This window comes from Netta rufina (genome assembly GCF_964035555.1).
Source record: "Netta rufina genome assembly, chromosome: 3".
NCBI classification, from domain to species: domain Eukaryota; kingdom Metazoa; phylum Chordata; class Aves; order Anseriformes; family Anatidae; genus Netta; species Netta rufina.
In genome coordinates, this window is record NC_140125.1 from 33,385,618 (window position 1) to 33,404,752 (window position 19,135).

The 19,135-nt window shown below is 40.5% G+C and overlaps 2 protein-coding genes across 6 annotated transcripts in view; both read right to left on the reverse strand.

The window, feature by feature from the left end:
- STRN (striatin) overlaps positions 1-4,019 on the reverse strand; it is a 68,910-nt gene extending 64,891 nt beyond the window's left edge. For all 4 annotated transcript variants that reach the window (XR_014618266.1, XM_084283515.1, XM_084283514.1 and 1 more), the window contains exon 1: positions 3,660-4,019. Coding sequence is in view for 3 of the 4 variants with exons in the window: in XM_084283515.1 (XP_084139641.1) it covers positions 3,660-3,959 (300 nt within the window). In the remaining variant the exon portion in view is untranslated. The remainder of the gene's footprint in view (positions 1-3,659) is intronic.
- Positions 4,020-5,203: 1,184 nt separating this feature from the next.
- The window catches only part of HEATR5B (HEAT repeat containing 5B), a 56,479-nt gene continuing 42,547 nt past the window's right edge, over positions 5,204-19,135 (reverse strand). For both annotated transcript variants that reach the window (XM_084285360.1, XM_084285359.1), the window contains exons 32-36: positions 17,530-17,799; positions 15,235-15,459; positions 12,619-12,770; positions 9,436-9,649; positions 5,204-8,051 (exon numbers count right to left, since the gene is read on the reverse strand). In XM_084285360.1, coding sequence (XP_084141486.1) covers positions 7,747-8,051; positions 9,436-9,649; positions 12,619-12,770; positions 15,235-15,459; positions 17,530-17,799 — 1,166 coding nt within the window. In that variant the 3' untranslated portion in view covers positions 5,204-7,746. The remainder of the gene's footprint in view (positions 8,052-9,435; positions 9,650-12,618; positions 12,771-15,234; positions 15,460-17,529; positions 17,800-19,135) is intronic.

Below are 19,135 nucleotides of genomic sequence, written 5' to 3' on the forward strand. Positions count from 1 at the left end.
AGAAACGTTAACTCAATAAGAAGACCACGATCTAAAAGCCAACTAACAGTAAATATCAACTATTTCTGAATCGAGTAACCAATGTCCTAAAACACACTATAAATAGCCAGAGCCATCTGGCTGGTTTGCCCCTTCTCCTCATTACTTTAGCTCGTCTATCTCCAAGGACACAATCTTGCCATTCACTAAGCCTGGCTTCGCTGCCTGCCTTTTGCCTCAGAAAAGCAGCAGCAGGAGGGAAGATCACCACCAGTGACCCCCAGGGAGCTGCAATTGCTAAATCCGACTTCCATAACCGACCTCAAGTGTTTATCTGTTATTTCCACCACATTCCTTTTATTACAGTTGTTTGCTATCATTTAACCACAATTTATCTCATTTCATAACTCCTTCCCTATCTTTTTTTCTCCTCTCTCTCTCCCCCCTCTTGGCACTGTCTTACAACAGGAATATTTTCAGCAGAGCTGCAGAGACAAACACAGGATATTCGCCTTTCTCCCTAACCTCTTTGCAAACCTTCTCAAAGGAAAGCTGGCCTAGTCAAAACAATTTTGGCATCACCGTATCGGGTACCACTACTCCAACCATTCCACCACCTTGGAGAAACAGCTATCAGTCAGAAGAAATGAAAACTACCAGCGGAGAGGACAGGAGCAAGAAAATTCCTTAGGAGGGTTCGGGGTGCCTACACATACATGGTGTAGCAGTTTGCTGCAATCTAGAGCATTTGTGAAACATCAGACACACCAGCAGCAGATCTGCAAAGCATCTTTGCCAGAAAGACATTGATCTGTCAAAAGCAAAACATGCACCTTACTCCCAAGGAGCAACTGAGCGTTCCCCTGGGAAGCCCTCCCCACTGACTCCCCCGGGGAGCTCCCAATACAGGGCCCCCACATGCTGCCCCTGAGCGCGGGGCACTGCTCATTAACGCTGCTCATTAAGACTGCTCATTAACGCCACCAACAAAGGAACAAAACAGGGAACCACCCCCAGGCAGTCAGAAGGCCCACGGCTAAGGCCAGGCGGCAGATCAAACCCCGTGCGCCTCCAGGAAAGCCGAAAATGCCCCTGGGTTTGTGCACGTGTTCGTCTCTTGATGAAGCTGTTGGGACAGGCTGGTCCAACACATAATGACAACACTGAAATGCAGTCCAGAAAAATGCAGAATGAATAATAAAAAAAAAAAAATCCTTAAACTTTTTGCAGAACAGGAAACCCATTCTTGTCAACTCTCCCAAGCAGCTCCTACAGAATTTGACAAAAAGAAAGTTGCTTGGTTCTGAAAAGATGCAAAAATAAGCGATAGCACTATAAAACATGGTTTGTCAATACCAGAAGGAGAAATAGTAAAGTTCGTATTTATTCCTGGTGAATTACTACACAAGGCGTCATGAAAGTTTATTATTAGGGTAATTTTTCGATCTGCAGATGTCAGAGTACTGTAAACACAAAGCCGGCATTAATAGTGAAATGTATAATTAGCATATAAGCATCTAGGGAAGCCCTGTATGAATCTGTTTTCAGTTTGACTTGAAATACACAGCTTACTAATGATACTTGCAGAGACATCAATATTGAAGTCCTCTTTCACCCTGAATGAAGAAGATTACATAGTAGAGGCAATAATCGTTTTTAAAGATTAAAGAAGAATAATCAGAAAATTGCAGCAAACATGGATATTTGCCAGGGAAAGCAAAATTTAGGCACTTGATAGGAATAAAAACCTTGGGAAAGCAGTGTTAGACCAGCAATTAGGAGCAGAGAGTAAGATGCCTGACATGTCAACTCATGTATTTTTCTAAACTCCGGGAAAGGGTGTGTGTCACCTGAACAAGCATCACATAACTCAACAAAATGGTACTCTAGCTGAATATCACATTTAATTCCACACAACTAATTACAAGGAAAAAAAAAAAAAAAGCCCAGAGGGGAAGAAAAGGAAGACAGGAAATCACAGTTGGATTGACTTATGAGGTGGTTTTCAGGAGGAGAGTATAGCTTAACTAATCACTGACTGCGGAGCAGCAGCCAAGCAGGGCAATATCTTAAGTATTTAAATATCACAGCAGTAAGAAACTAGAGATAAAAAGTCAACCTCTAAGAAGCAAGATGAATTAGAGATAAAATTTATGGGATACTAACAACACCATACAAAAGAGGATCCCTGCCACACAGCCTTCCAAGAGAGCAGGCAATCTAACATTTAATTTACATTGGACGGAAGGCCAGTAAAGCACAATCAGGAGCATTGTATCTTTATCTCGAGAGAGAGAGACTGCATGACCTCAAATTTCCATTATTCTGTTAAACACTTCCAACTATATAGGCCAACAAAAGGCTTCAGAAGCAGCGTGGAATCTGTTTTTAATTAACGCTGCTCATCCTTCGCTTGTACATGCACCGCCTCGCAAAGCCCTCCTGCAGCTGCCGAGCCCCTAACGCCAACCTCTCACGCGGATCAAAGCCCATTCGACCGAACACGGTCACAGCAGACGTCATGCCCGATGCCTGCAGAGACAGCCAAGAATTTTGCACCTTTCTGAACATGACTCTGCAGCAGATAAATGCTGTTACGGCTTGTGGCAACGCCAGTCACAGCTAATTATAACTTTATTGAGACGTTTTGGCAGGAACCAGAGGAGTTGAAGCAAGCAACTTGTAATCGGGTTATATTCCCAGTTCTGCCACCGAGAATACACGGCTCCGGCACACAGCTTCAACGCTCTGCTTCCTTCCTGCTGCCTCATCCGTGACACTCACCGAGCTTTTGAGGGATGCTGGGGAAGGCGGGGGAAGAAGGGGAGGAATGGCATGCCTGCCTCTCGTCTCAGAGGGCACTATAAACGTGCTCAGTGTTATTACTAGAAGAGCACTGGCAGAACTTCTGAGGACCTGTAAAACAGATGTTGTTCTCCAGAGCAGTCTGTGAGACCTGTATCAGCTGTGCAAAAACACCCAGGGGAATCTCATAAATACCTCGATCTGCGACACGCAGCGTTCTTGTTACAGGAAACTAAGCTGGTTGCTGTCTACATAATAATTACTGGATATAGTGAATAGAAACGTGGCTCTGCTACTAACAAATTTTTCATCGAAGCATTGAGGTTAGAATAAAAAATACGTCCCTCTCCGGCTCACCACCACTTCCTCTGAGTCCCTGCAAGGGAACCAACACTGGGCAAGGAATCTCACATCTGCCACTCTTCTCGGAGGGCTTTTGCTCGATGTTACCATAGAAAGTAGAATTAAGGGGGTGACTTTCCTGCTAGTTAAGAATAGGAAAAGACAAAAAAAAATAAAATAAGAAGCGGTTGATGTTGCTAAACTGGCTCAAGACCGTCTTTATGAAGACGGCACCTTCAAGGAAAGCCACAGAGAGCCGGGAGACGGCCGGGAAGTTGGGGCGAGGCCGGGAGACCCAGGAAGGCAGCCCGGGAGACCGCGAGGATTCCCCACCGACACCCCCCCGCTGAACAAGCCCGAGGGGGCTCCCCCGGGCAGGCAGCGCTCCCCCGGCCCCCCTCCGGCTCCCCGGAGCCCCGGCACCCCCGGAGGGCTCCGTGGAGCAGCCGAGCGCCTCCCGCGGCGGCCGGGCCCGGGGAGCGGCCGGGAGCCGCCATGTCGCGCCGTGCCCCGCCGAGGCCGGGGCTCCCTACCTGCAGCTCCGCCCGCTCCGCCTCCCACTCGGCGCGCTCCGCCTCGAAGCGGCCCCACTCGTGCTGCAGGAAATGCAGGATGCCCGGCACGCTGTACTGAGCCCGGGACGCCGGCACCGGTGCGGCGGCACCGGGCACCCCCCCGACACCGCCGCCTCCTCCTCCTCCTCCTCCTCCTCCTCCTGCCGCCGCCGCCTCTCCCGGCTCCAGCCCCGGCCCGCCGGCCGGCGGCGGCAGCAGCAGCGCGTTGTTGTTGTTGTTGTTGCTGAAGAAGACGCCGGGCCCCGCTTGCTCGTCCATGGCCGGGCCGGCTCCGCCGCCGCCGCCGCCGCCGCCCCCGCCCAGCCGCGTCCCGGCAGCGGCAGCGACCTGGGCGCGTCCCGCCCGCCCGCCGCCGTCAGCGCCTGACAGCCGCCCCCGCCGCCTGCTACCGCGGCCCGACGGGGACAATCCCGGAGAGCGATTCGCCGCCCGGCCGCCGGGGCTGCTGGGAGATGTAGTGCCCGCGGGCGGCGGCGGGAGGGGACTCCTCCTCCTCCTCCTCCTCCTCACACAGTGTCACGCTAGGGCTCCCTGGGGACACGAAAGGGGCAAGGGTTGTGCAGCAGCTCCGCCAATGCCCACCAAAGGCTGCTCTTTCAGCTCCTGGCGGTTCAATTCTGGTCTTGTCTGGCCACTGCTCGCTGTCAAGGCGTTGGGAACTCTGCATCCATCACAGGATTAGTGGGTTTCCTGAAAACCTTTAGGGCGGCACAACGGTGCTTCTCAGGAATTACCCCACTGCCTCTTCTGAAAGGATAACAAGGCTTTTAGAGACTGATAGCAACACCACAGGTGGAGGGCAGGAGCTGTCAGCAGCATTGCTGACACCTTTCCCAGAAGCACTAAAACACCAAAGCTGGGCTTAGTTGCCCTGTTACATAAGAGGCTTGCTAAAGAGCGATGTGCACCACCACCACCAGGTTTTACAGCAGGGCTTCGTGCTAGCAGCCCTCAGACCTCTCCACATGAAGACAGGCAGATGTGGAAGGCTGCCTCAGCCACAGATGGGTGGCTGCCGAGCCACGATGGGACATCCTCAGCTCGCAGCGTCAACATCAACCCCTGCGTGCCCTACAAGTGCCCCGCTGCTTGCTCAAGCAGCGCTTCCTGTTTGGCTCTAGCTGTTCCGAAACTGCACTTGCTTCGTAACCCAGCCCTGAGAAGTTATAACTGCGGCTGGCGGGCAGCCTCTGAGCACTTTTACAGAGGGGAAAAAGAATTAAGGAAGCTTGCAGAAAGGATCAGGAACCGCCGGGGAACGTCACCAAAAGCACCCAGCTGGGAACTCAGGCTGGGGGAAACCTGGTAGAGAAACAGGGCAGAACAACAAGGCTCACTGAGAAAGGAAGGAAACAGCAGAGAGGAAAGACGTGAAGGGGAAACGCAGCAACAAGCTTCATGAAAAAGCGCAGCAAAATGGCCAGCAACAAGGAAAATGACAAAAAGGAGTGTGACAAAAAAAAAAAAAACAAAAAAAAACAAAAAACAAAAAACAATAAGCACTACAGAGAGTTCCAGTTTTATTTTTTTAATCAAATGAAGTTTGATGCAAAAATATCATGTAAAACCACATGGTCATACTTTTCATATCCAGAGCAAGTAAAGCAAATGAAAACTAGAAACTAGGGAAGCATGTACACAAATGAAGGTTGAGCCTGTTGTATACCATCAGAGTATACATGGAAAAACCTCTCCCTTCCCTATATCTCTGTATCTATCTAGCATTATTTTCCCTTCTGCTAACGTTTTTACTGTTTTTCTACAGACTTTAGTTATGCTTGATTGCTACACTTCCCCCCACCCCCCTTTTCTGAGTTTTCAGGTGTCTTTTTAACTGGAGTGTAGGCAAAACATGAAAGTGCTGAGATTAAAAAAAAATAAAAAAATACAGTAAATAAAGACAACCTTGATTATAGACAAAAAGTTGTCAATGACTAGATTACCTGCAGGAGGGAGTGGGAGGGTGGAGGGGTGGAAAGAAGCAGGTTCTAAACTTTTCTAATTTTTACTTGCAAATTTTTTGGGTTCAGTTATGTAGCGAAAGTTTCCTTAACACTTTCACTGAACTTTTCCTTAAATGTTGAACACATTCAGAACAACTGCTGAGCAAAATAGCATTGTAATGTTGAGCATTAAGATTTTGATCAACTTCAATCCCAGTACGCAAAGATGACAAAAATAGTGAAATTACTTTACTCCTCATGTACAGCATACTATTTTTAGTGCTGCATGCATCTTTAACTCCAGCAGGAAAGGAACAAGACTTGAAAGCTATTCTTATTAACACATTTATGAAAAATGTTTGAAAGACTAGAGTCTGCATTTCTTGTTGTGGCGCAAACTTCTTGTCCTCACTTTAGTGCTAAAAGAATCAGTGTGAAATAAAAGGCTTTCAGATATCTTTATGTTAAACCTTCTTCACACACCAAATACAAAGAGCAAAAAAGCATTACCTTGTCCTTCATTTCACAAAGGTCTTCAAAGGGTTACATAAGCTCTTATGGAAAATGAAAGACCAGAGGCAAGTGATTATGCAAAAATAATGATCTACAAATATTTCACCCAACTATTAATCATGTTCATTTCTATTTACTATCCCTTTGTTATATTTACGTTCAAGTGAAGCTTCTAAAATATATACAGTTTTTACATAGTGCTGTTATATCCAGAAAAACACAAACAGAGAGAAGAGATGAAACCCAACAGTCCTAGTCTTCCAGTTACATGACTTCTCTATAAAGCAAAATGTATAGAAAGAGCCCTATGGAAGTCTACAAATTCAACAGGAGTGTCAAAAACTTCATGCAAGTCAGTCTTGTATATACAAGAAAATACATGGTTCTCTACTTCTGCCAGGATGAAGGGTAAGGTCTGTCAGAAGGCAGACATGACCATTGGGAGTTGCTGGCTCTTGTGCTGTAAGGTCAGCACAGCACACGATTTCTCTTTAAGCTCCAAAATCTGCAAATCAAACTCTCTCAGATGGGAACCATGTACTTTTTTAAAAAATATATAAATAAAAGCCTGGTAAGAGAAGGAAAAATTGGAGGATCCTGGCTCACGCTTGTGTTCTGCTTCCTTACAGTTGGTTAAGGTGCAAAAGGCGCAAGTCATTTGGCTCTGCAAACTTTATCAAGACTACAGATAAGATATATCCAATGAGACTAAATTTTGCAGGAATCAGTAAATGCCTAGGAATCTGAACAAAAAGCAGCGCACAGTCATCATAATCAACTAGTGTCTGATAGAGAGACTGCAATAACACACAGCACCTTACAATGGCCAAATTCTATAGCTACAAAACTCCAGATAGCAGGCAGTCCTCTTTATAAAGTCATTTTCCAATGCATTTTCTCTTTTTAATTTATCTTAGAAGAGATAGGGTATCAGATTCTTGGAATCGTTTATTAATTTTCAAGCACGGAAATGGACCTAAACGAAATATACATCATATAAGTAAAGACGACTCATTACAACTGCATGCTTGATTGTTCACCTTGAGAAAGGCTTAAAGTTGTCTTTTTTTTTTTTTTTCCTCTTCATGCAAGCTGAAATGATTTACAGTGTCTGGCAGCCCCCTTCCTTAGTTTGTTTTAAAAGGAAAAAGTGCATACTTCTACACTCAAAATTCCCCATGGTATACAGTAAGTACTGCGTAACAGCTTCCCCTCTTCCCTCCATCCCCACTGTGTTAGTGTTGCCACAGTGGTAGCATAACAGTCACTACATTTCAGAAACCATTCAGAAAGGTTCAGGGTACCTTTTAAAAATAAATAAAACAATTTCATGAGATAGACAATAGGGGTTTTTGGTGGATAATTTATAACGTAAATGCATAAATATGATCACATTCAATTTCTCAAAAACCTATACAAATACTAGTAACACCACTTCCCTTGTAATGCATGGATTTCAAGTAATTACACAAAGCTCTACTAGCCTTTAACATACAAATTTCACAAAATTACAGACACATATGCAGTAACACATCAGGGATAATGTAATGCTTCTGACTAGTGAGCAGTCCAAAAATAATAAAACTAATTCAAAAAAAGCTAGTTTTCAGTTTAATTGTTGGGGTGGAATGTACTGTGGGTGGTGGTTGCCTAGCAGCTGCTTTTGCTTTGCTGGCCTGACTTGCTCGGACTGCAGTTTCTAGACGTGTTTTTAATTCGGGAGCAGCTCCCATTACTGTCTTGAAAGCATGTGGGTAAAGTGGACCAATGTGCATTAGATTCTGAAGTGCAAACTCATGAAGATCCTTAGATACCGTAGATGCAGAAGCAAAGGCATTTTCATTCAGTAAATAGGAGATCAGAGTGGGAACAAGAAGTGCAAGCAACTGGACTCCTAAAAGTAAAAGAAAAAAACAGTAGCAATCATATCAGAAGGAAACAAAACAAAACAAAGAACTGCATCAGTTACTAGTCTAATATGGGTTATTTCATTTTCCATATAGACAATGAGCACTGTAATTACAAATGAGCCTATCAAGAACAAACAATATGAAGACCGTTTCCTTGTCTTTGGTCACTCAAACCTTGCTTATCAGAATTGTGCTTCAGACTTCTATTTTTGTTCATCACAGTTATTTTGCTCCTGACACATCTTTAGAGATGCCTTTGCACAGTCTGACTGCAGATCATTGATAACAGATCTTAAAATGTCGAGTGACTATCATATTAAAGGACTTTAAAACACTTTTGTGACAGAGAGAAACATTATTCAATTGAATCTGAAAAGCAGCCTCCCCACTGAGCATAACAGAACTGCTACTACTATGCAACTGCTCACTAAAAATTCAGGGACATTTATCTGGTATATTATATTACTCCATATTGGAAGGTATCAGTTCAAAAACTACCATTACAAATATGTAATGGGCTAGCAAAAACTAACAGGACCACAGCTGAAAATGGCACAGAGTTTATCTTGAAAACAAAAAAATCAACTGAAGTAGTAGGGCTAATTTTTCTATCTAGAGAGGATACAAGTACACCTCTGAAATGTGTAAAATATTAGCTGTAAATTTAGAAGAACTTAAACATTTCAGTTATTCTCCCATTTTACATGTGTTTGAAACAACTATGCCAGAAGTATATCATCAGTGAAGAGAAATATCAACAGGGAATACATTTGGAAAAAAAAACAGTAATATCTTTACAATTGATTTTAAATGCTGATTACATCAAGGTCTGCGGACTAAGTCTTTGGTTATTACATTGTTTCAGTTACTCTAACTGAATTTAAAGATAAACTATAACATTGTATTCTATCTACAACGCAAACAAAAGGCTCCATATACAGATCTAGGTATTCTGACCAGTGCAATTCAATTTCTGGGGCTCTTTAAACAAGCTTAGTTGAGGTGGTAGAAGCAACCTGATAAAAGCAATGAGTATGCTAAAATAAATAGAAGTTAAAAACAGGTAAAGAAGTAATAAATAAATAAATAGAAGTTAAAAACAAGTAAATTTACACATACATTTCCAAATACAAGAAAGCATCACTACTTCTGTTCACATTTAGATTTTTCTTTGTAATCACCAAAATCTGAAATCATACTGTACACATTATACAAGCCCATGTATACAAGAGTTCTAGTAATAGACTCACAAAAGTGTGTTGCACAGATGTTTTGTGAAAATGGCACCAAGTTCCAAACTGCAAGAGTCCTAGTGTTCAATATTTTGTTTTAGAATTACACATTTATCTAGAAAAACGAAATACTTACTATTCTGCTCCTCACCAAGGGCAACCAATGTTTCAAGGACTTTAATTCCTTCCTGGACTGCTAACAGCTCCAGGTTGTTGTTTGGGCGGTTCCTCTCCACAGCTTTCAACTTCTCCACCATTATAGGGGCCAATGAATGAATATACGGAGTTGACAGGGCACGATTGGTATGTTGGAACACAGAAAGCAGAAGCTGGTAACACTTGGCTTGAACCTAATGAAATCAAGATAAATACATTGTCCTCAAAGTTACTTGTTAACTCAGGGAGTTCTAATAAAATCTGCTATCTATGTGTGTGAGACACATGCGCTACATAAAAACAAACAAACAAACAAACAAACAAAAAAACAGAACTACAAATCAACTACAAATAAGCAGGAAAGAAACAAAGTGAGTAAAACCAGTTTTCAATAAGAGAAGCAGAAGCTTTTTGAATGTAGTTGATTCTAATCCTTCAGTTACATATTACTTCACATAAAGGCTAAGGGATTGTCTCTGTGAAATTGTTTAGGGTTGATTTTGTGCCATTAAACAGCTTGGTAGTCTTCAGTTAGAACCAACTGCAGGTACAAAATGGTGTTAAAAAATAGAGACTCAGAGAAAAGAAAGGAATGGTTAATGTCATACTAGGCAGCCACACAGGTCCACAGAGAATGACATCTGTAAGCCTCAGAACTCTCAACACTAACAGTAGATTGAATAGCATTTAATGTTTTTGAAAATACAATCTCGGAAAGATAATGGAATCTATAAAAATGACTCACATCAAAGTGATCTTACAGGTGGTCTTTTATACACGTGTATGTGTAACTATAGAGTGAATTGGAACACATATCCCTCTCCTCCCTTCCTTTCTATTCCTCCCCCGCCCCCCTCTTTTTGCTAGAAGTAGGGAATAGTAAAGTCAACATTTGGGAAAATGACTCACTGATAGCCTTATCTGGAAGAACTTTTATGAATGCATTTGAGTTGGGTTCACAAAAGCACTTCTCCAAAATGCTACACAAACAACCAAGAGCAGTTGAAAAGGTAAAACACTACAAGCATGTGAATAAAACACAGCACATTTTCAAACTACACTCAAGCCAGAACAGAAGGAGTTATCAAGCATGAACAGAAACATTCCAGAGGAAGTATTACTGAACACAGTGATCTGGGAGGAGATGCGGGATGACTGAAAACAGAGATGTATAAGTAAAAATATTGATTTAAAAGGACAGATAATAAAAACTAATAGTAAGAAAATACAAGTTATGCAGCTCAGTTTGTTTGTTAATATATGACTGCAAGTTTTCTGTAGAGTTCAGTGTTTTAGGTCTGAAGTAATAACAACTCCTCAAATAATATTTCTGTGCTTTTTAAACAGAGCTCCATGGTAGAAAAGTATGCTGAGTAATGCATTAGGAGAAAAATCTTTGACCTTGTTCAACAAATTATTCCTGTATCTTTCCATACCACTCCAAATAATTCCCTTCCCTTTACTCATTATTAATTAAGGTTATTAACCTTCAAAATAATGAGTAAAGGCATGTGTTGTTGTGTTGTGTTTTTTTTTTACATGCATGTGTAATTGAAGTACAAGTTTTTCAACTCTATCTGACAGCAGAATTCCATGTAATTTCCTTTTATTCCATGTATTTATAAATATAAATCTTGTGACTACTTTGCATTCACAGAAGCCCACAAAAACTCCTGCAAGTTAAAGCCAGGGCTTCTTCAAAGTCTGTAAAACACACTCTCCCATAAAACTTAGCAATTAGCATTAAGAGTCAAGGGTCTCTCATCTGAGAGCCTATAGCTCCAGAAAATGAACTTGCCTTCAGGATATTATTATACAGCATATCTAACCTTTCAGGCTTTTGCAGGCAAGTACTAAAAAATATTCCTGTATTTCTTCTAAGACAGTAGTAGTTCTTTAGAAGAGTTGTTCCTCCTCTCCATAATCAGTTCAATGCTTATATTACAAACAGGTGCCTCACAACTTACCCCAAATCCAGTAATGACTGCTTTATATTTAAAAAAAAATTAGAATAAACACACAACAAGCATTACAGAGTATATGCTCTACACGTCAGCAAGGAGAGTGAGTGGACATAATCTGGCTGCTGTCAAAGCATTCCCTGTGAATTACAGAATTAGCATTAAGTTCCAGCTCACCGAGAGCTTGCCAGCAGGGTGGGCAAAGATGTACTTTGCTGTTTGTGTGTTTATACAGAGCTGACAGAGTAAGACATAAGTTTCTGCATGATAGAGCTGACACTTCCATTCACACACTAAAATCTTAAGCAGTCTTTCATCCAAAGTTAGGCTTCAGAAGAGAACCAACTGAGTTTTATGGCCACAATGGAAAAGGTCAGCCGTACTGCAGAGAACTCTGTCTGAACAGGATTCTAAATGCTTCGACGTGACCCTACGTGGGTCAGCATTTTCTGCGTATTTTCCTTCTCAGGGATCTCTGCAGTACTTGCTTGTGGAAAAACTAGAGGTTTATTCAGTTTTAGCTCCCACCTGCAGCTTTGTATACCCATTCAACCATACTAACGTATACGTGGCTAGAACAGTTATGCTAAACTACAGAGCACGGTAGCCTGCTTGAGCAAAGTTAGGCTACAACTTTTTGTTTTCTCTCTTTAGTGAGAAAACGTTTCAGAAGACAATTCATAAAGACAAAGCAAAGGACGGAAGTGAATTTGCAATCTGTAGATGCCCTTGACAGTGACCATAGAATTATGTTTTCTCAACTGGGTTTTGTATGAACATATAAAATAAGCATAGGATTTACACAGAGTTCATCGGAAGTGTGCGTTGTAATTTTATCTGCAGAATATGTGGTTTAGTTTGTATTAGAAAAGATCAGGGTCAGTGTAAAAACCTCACTATTCTCTGGTATCTGTACTTTTTCCATTTGCTAAAATTTCACACAAACACACTTTTCCTTTAAAAAGCTGCACGGCAGGTACCTCACACAAGGCTATGAACAGACTACCTAAAAGCACTTGCTTTGGGTTGTTTTGATAATTAAGGAGTTCCTATAACACAATGTTGAAAATTCTGGTTATTTTGGCAAGCAGTATCTGTCTCTGAAGTAAAGGCATCACAAAACATTCAGGAAACATAGTAAATGTATCACAAGTACTTTTTCTCAGCTCTGTATCATTCACATTCCTGTATCATGATCTTACCCAAGGATCACTGGAATTTAGCGCATTTTTAAATCTGTTTATACATCCATTTTGCAAAGACTGCACTCCAATTATTTCAGTGCTTGCTGACCAAAGGAAGAGAGCAATAGCTGTAAGTATGCTTACTTCATCAAGAACAGGCTTAGAGGTTTCTGAAAACAAAAACAAAAACAGACTGTTAGCTGACTCCAAAAAGGAGTTTGAATTTATTTAGTAAAACCCAGTGAACACACGGAAACTCAAAGTCAAAATAAATGTACTTTAAAAGACTTGCAACTGCATACAAATACACATTTTCTCATTACAGAATCACTTTATTGTTATTTGACTGTGACTGAAAATTTAAAGCTGAGCAACTCTTTTCTAATAGCTGTTTAAATAAAGTGATTCAAACTTTCCAAAACAAATATCAAGCCAAAAACATCATGCACACTTCTCTGAACAAGTCACATTTTTGTTTTCAATCTGTAAACAAGGTGGAGAAATGTATTTTTGAAATCTTTTCCCCATTAAAAATATAATTTGTTTCTTTTTTGTTGTTGTTGTTCTCTTCAGCTGATACACCAGAGTAAGAAACTGATAAACAGCAGGCAATAACTTTCACATAATGTGAGGTTTTACCTAACAGACAAATTGATCTGATGGCTATCTGTCACCAAAAAAAAAAAGTAGTCCTACTTTAACCGTCCCTTCTTTTCTAATTCATCTGTATTTGCAGTTCTCATTCTTTTTTCTCCTTATACCAGCTCTTCACGGATCTCATCCATGAACAGGGGAAAAAATTAAGTACTTCTCTGCTGGTTTTGTTGCCAGATTGCTATGACTCTCAAGGGAGAGCAGAACCAATGAAGCAACAGCTATATGGACAGCAAAAACGAAGGCAGCATGACATCCTTCTACAGATGTCAGCTAGTCATTAGGTTGGCTTAGCCACGATACGGAAACTCACTTCAAAAAAAGGACTCCGAGCATTAAGTGACAAACATGTGGCAGGGTTTTGTGTTTTGTTGTTATTTGGTTGGTTTAGGGTGGTGGTGGGATTTGTTTTGAATTTTATTGAATCACGAGACTTGAAATTGTATGCAGCAGACCTCGCTTAGATTCTTGATGATATGCCCCACTTCACAAAAGACTGGGAAGGAACAGGAAAATTTACATTCTTGCAACGAACTGTCTGCAAAGAGCCTAGAGACCAATAATGTTTGTAGAAAGATGAACTGGGGAACCTTTACAGTAACAAAACGCTGGAAGACAAGAGCTGATATGATAGAACAAATTAGAATTTTGACTTGAATAATGCAAATACATTGATCTTTCCCCTTCAGACATTTTCAGGACTGTTTGCAATTACCTACTCACTCCCTATATGTCACATGAGTAACTCCATTCACGCTTCTCTTTAGACTCCATAAATAGTTCCTTGGGGATGCAATGGGAGGTTTTTTGGCTGGGCTGCCATTATGCAAATGACAAATCTTTGTGTCTCTTTTTTTGCTAACTATGCAACTGAGACTGTACATCTTTTTTGCTTTTTGAAGAGCAAGGCAAAATACAAATGGGAACCAACAGAAGTAGTCTGTAGTTCTCTAAACAGACACAGCAGACATCCTGCTGGTGGGTAACAGATTTTTTTTGGCAGGGGTAGGGTTTTTTCTAACCACTGAAAGCCTGCAACAGTATTGTGAATTTTCTACTCCAGTATGAACTTTGCCACAATTATCCCTTGCTGTCTTCACATTCATTCACTTTAACATTCACTGTCGTTAAAAACTACACAAATCCTGTCAGCAAGCACTTAAAAGATATAGACTGCCATTTTCCTTGAGGCTTAATTTAAAGTGTTGAGTCCATATATACAGTACAGAACAATCTAAAAAACCAAAATCTCCTTTCATTTAAGCTAGCAGGTATTCTGTGGAAATAGGAAAGGAGGGGTGGAAATGATAGTTTGCTTGGGCATTGCCAACACCTCTAGAGTTGCCAGTAGTCACAGAAATTGACCCATGGCCTAGGAAGTGAAGTGAATTCAGCTTGAAACTCCTTCAGACTTTACTTGCGAGACACTGATCAGGTGTCAGAAAGACTGATCGGTATCAGAAGGTAGATTTCCAAGTTCCAGAAACAAGTCACTAGCTGAAACTATAAAGACTGATAAAATTAGCTGGGATGAAAATATGAAGCACAAAATTAATACTCTATAATGGAATTCAAAATGGCAGAGCAAAGTCTAAACTAGTATAGCAAAATACCCTGAAGAAAGCAGACCTGCAAGACGAGTTGCAAAAGGCAACATTTCTAATAGGAGGTTATGACTTATATTGCCAAAGAAAACAGAACAACAAGGAGAAAACTGTGAGGGAATCTCCTAAGGTATACCTGTATTTTCTTAAAGACAATGTTGTGTTTGGCTTCAAAACAACCTGCTACATAACTTCTATTAGTTAAGCTGTGTGCACTCAGATCTTGCCCATTTCAGTTTTACAACCAATTCACTGCCACTTTTAATTTCCAACCCTCAGATATGCAACCTATTAAATTATAGACAGACACAATACTTGCCTTTTCATTAAGGCAAAACCCAGCTCTCCAAGTTTCCTGCACTGCAAAACCACTTACCAGGTTGCGAGTATTCCAGGACAGATGCCAGAGTACTGCGGATAAGACTTGCCCACTGTTTTTGAGTTTCATCAGTCTTGACTGTTGGAAGAGTAACAATAGCTTTTATTCCTTGAAGGGCTGCACTGACTGGAGGTGGGACCTGATTATCTGCTGATTTTACAGCTGTTTCTTTCAATACTCTTGTAATTAGAAAGAGGATAGTGGGCAGCACTGTCATGCAACCTAAAGAAGACAAAGTAGAATTTCTGGAGTTAATTTCAAACAGTGTGGTAGATAACCTCTTAAGCTTTCTCAGAATAATTATACATGGCTAACAAGATAAACTGCTAACAAGTAATATGTGCAGGTCAGTATTTTAACTTCAGTAGTACTGGTGAATTAATTTGGTGTACAGCATAATCAAACTCATACAAACCAACACTTGTTATCAATTCAAGAATGATTCAGCTATTAAAATTTTTCCCTGCATAGCTTCCATGAGAGAATTAAGTATCTTAAAACATGATCTGCATATGTCTAGGATCCTGTAAAAAAAAAGAAATACAGTAATTGATCTGGAAGCAAGTGTCCAGGTTAGGGCAGTTTCCAAGGAAGCTGGTGGTGTTACGAGCCTCAGAAGCAGCATGAGGAAGTCCATTTGAGCAACTTACACTCTGGACAAAAGCTGTAGTCATGTGGTTACTCTACAAAGGAGACTAAAATGAGCCTCCTCCTACAGCATTACTTTTCTGAAGAAATCAACAGCTACCTGTAAGTTTTATGCAGCCAGTCCTGCCTTGTGCAAGTTAGGCGAACTCAAGAAGTACTGGTCAAATAACACAAAACCTGACTTTAGACGAACGGGAACTTCAACAGAACAGGCTTTAATACTGCATGTAGACTCCAAGCACCCTTAGGATTGAAAGAAGGGTAGCACTGAAAGAATGGAAGTATTGGGTTTAGGTGCCCAATATCAATATACAACTCATTTTAGATAGTTAAGTCTCTTTCCATACCTAATTCTTAATCTTTTCTCTGCCTCATCTTTCCACATCTGTGGAAACACAAATACTTCTGAAATCCAGTGAGGAGAAATAAATTTAGCAGAACAATTACAACCAGAAAGGACTGCTGGAGGTAAAACACCCTTTTCAAAGCAGTTCCTCTAGGTCAAATTGCCCAGAAAAGAAGAAATGAAATGAAACCTCTCAGACAACAACAAATTCTTTGTTCACAGTTTCCATTAATTCCAAAGTTCCAATTAACACAAACGTTTGCTCACATACCATCTCTTCTCCCTGCAGCCATCAGCTGCATACATCAATAGTTTTGTAGCTACTTTCATAGGTCACTGCCAAACGCTGGCAGTCATGCCTTCACTCCATTCAAACAGAAGCAGTATGATTACTCTTCTTGCCCAAAAAATAAGGAGAAAGGAAAAAGAGCCAAAAATCAAATACAATATAGTTCAGGGCTCCAGATCACCTCAGAATTTGCCTTTTTTTTTTTTTTTTTTTTAATATTAAGAATTTTTGGGCATGAATTGTCTATTTGAAGACAGCCCATGTTGTTTCCTGAGCATGATTTTGTCCAAATACGTTATTTACCATTCATTTAATTTAGCTAAAGGATCAACCTCTAAAATGTCTTGTCTACATCAGCACATAAAACTTCCTAGAAATCCAAGATAAGCTCCTAAATAACTTTTTTCTCCAAAAAAACAAATATTGAAGAGCAGGGCTTCCAACATATTTGTATCCTTTTCTGCTGAACTACATTCAGTGCAATTACTGTAGTTTAGACATATACTTTGTGACAGCCTTCCTGAGCAGAAGAAAGCTCCATTTAGTTTAGAGTTGCATTTGGGATGACTGACAGCCACTGGCTGCAAAATAAAGTGTACCATAGCTGAATTGTGCTAGTTTTTCCTCAATAGCACTCTTTATCATACAGCTGCTTCTCAGGACCTTAATTCTCCCTGAGATGCCGATCTTCTATTATAACATGATTAAAATTGGTCACCAGGCTTCAAAATCATGAGAGGTAAAAAAGGAAGGGAAAAAAGCAATAGAATCACAATGAGCTCATTTCCTCAGCAAACTTAGAGCAGGCATCCAAACTTCAAATCATTTTCTAATGTTGGCTCACTGGAAAAGCCTGAGTTCTTACATTATTCTAGAACCTAAAAATCATTTTCAATAGATGACCCTAAAGTACCCTGTAAATATACATTTATGGGGTTTTTGTAGTATCACATGTCCACTACACGTTCCCCTACAGTAACCACACGTAGGTGTTTTGTCAATACTTTACCTGCTGGAGAACAGAGAGAAGGCAGGTCCGACAGTATAGTAACAGTGGCAGCCACAAGACGAGCACTCTCCTCAGAGAGGTGGGATTTGGCAGCAATGTGACTCGGAGAATCTGACACTTTTGAACTTAGATGGGGCATGTGCCGTACTAGGATAAACATGAGCAGTTCCATGGCTGCAAATACTAGAGATTTTCCAGGCACAAGTCCACCACTCTCACCTCCCTCTCCTAAAACAAGAGGATTTTCTTTTTCTTCAATATCATCTTCATCTGAAAAAAGGAAGAAGACAGTTAAAATAAATAAATACGAATCTCATGCCAAAGATTACATGAAACACTAAAAGTTAAAAATCAAGAGGAAAAAGTTGCTTCACAGTAAAATACTACAAATATGACTCATGTCAAACTAAATGCTCTAGTTAGAAGGATTTCAAGGGATTTAAGATATGTTAGAATTATTGTGATTGCAGCAATACTTTATAAAAATCCATCCAGAACTAGAAAAAAATGTAGTAATACACAAAATAAAAAATTGACTTTTTTTCCTTCTAAATCAAATGACAAAATTAATGGCTCTGACTGCCAAATAAATGATCATTACAAATTATTTTTAATTTAATGGCTATAAATTAAGTGTCCAACATTGACAAATCTTTTTTCAGCTTAAGCTGAATAAAGAAGAGGACAGAAAAGCACCGTAAGATACTATGTCTAACTTGATGATTTCGGTGCATTCAGTTTGGAGAGTCTCTCTTTTGAATGGCAGCTCAGCCAGCTGCAATCTTTGCTTCTCCCATTACACAGCAACAGAGATTCAGCAAGTCAGAGGTGGCCTGAACTACTCCATGAATTTAAATGATTGCTAGTGTTATCACATGCAGTGATTTGAAAAATGAAACTTACTTGGCCTATGGTGAACAATTCCATTAATTCACATAAAGGAGCAGAGCTCACATTTTTAGCTGTGTTGCATTCTCAGGTTTGAGCAAAATCTTCTATTTTCACTTGTAAAATGAGTAAAAGCTAACATTTTTTTTTTCCGAACAGTACGGTGTGCCAGAACAAGATAGTAGTTTTCCTCAGTAAAATAACTACACTTGGTATTTTACTTTGCTTCTTTCAAGTGAAATGAAACATGGCAGAACTAACCTAAATAGATATGATCAAATATTTGCCATGTTGCCACCAATTTGACCAGCAAAGATGGGAAACAGTACATCCAATATGAGATTTTTAAATAAATGGTAAAGGGATGCTTGAACAGCTCTGTAAAAAGAAGAGGTTACTAGAAGAATGTCAGAAAGCAGCTTTTGGACAGATGCTAATATCCTTAAATGAAGGGTATTCTTAAAGTAGAAGCAAACTAACAATTTGCTGACAAAAAGCCAAGGCAAAACATTAGAAACTGAAATACAACACCAGAAATGGGGATTAAAGAATAAAGAAATAATTTTACTGGTGCTCTATAAAGAGAAAGTAGAGGAATAGGACTTAGGTATGCCAGCTGAACGTGAAATCTCATAAAAGTTTCAGCTGAAAGGGACCTCCATAAGTTATCTGGGTCCAATCTCCTGCTCAAAACAATGCCAACTGGAAAGCTAGAACA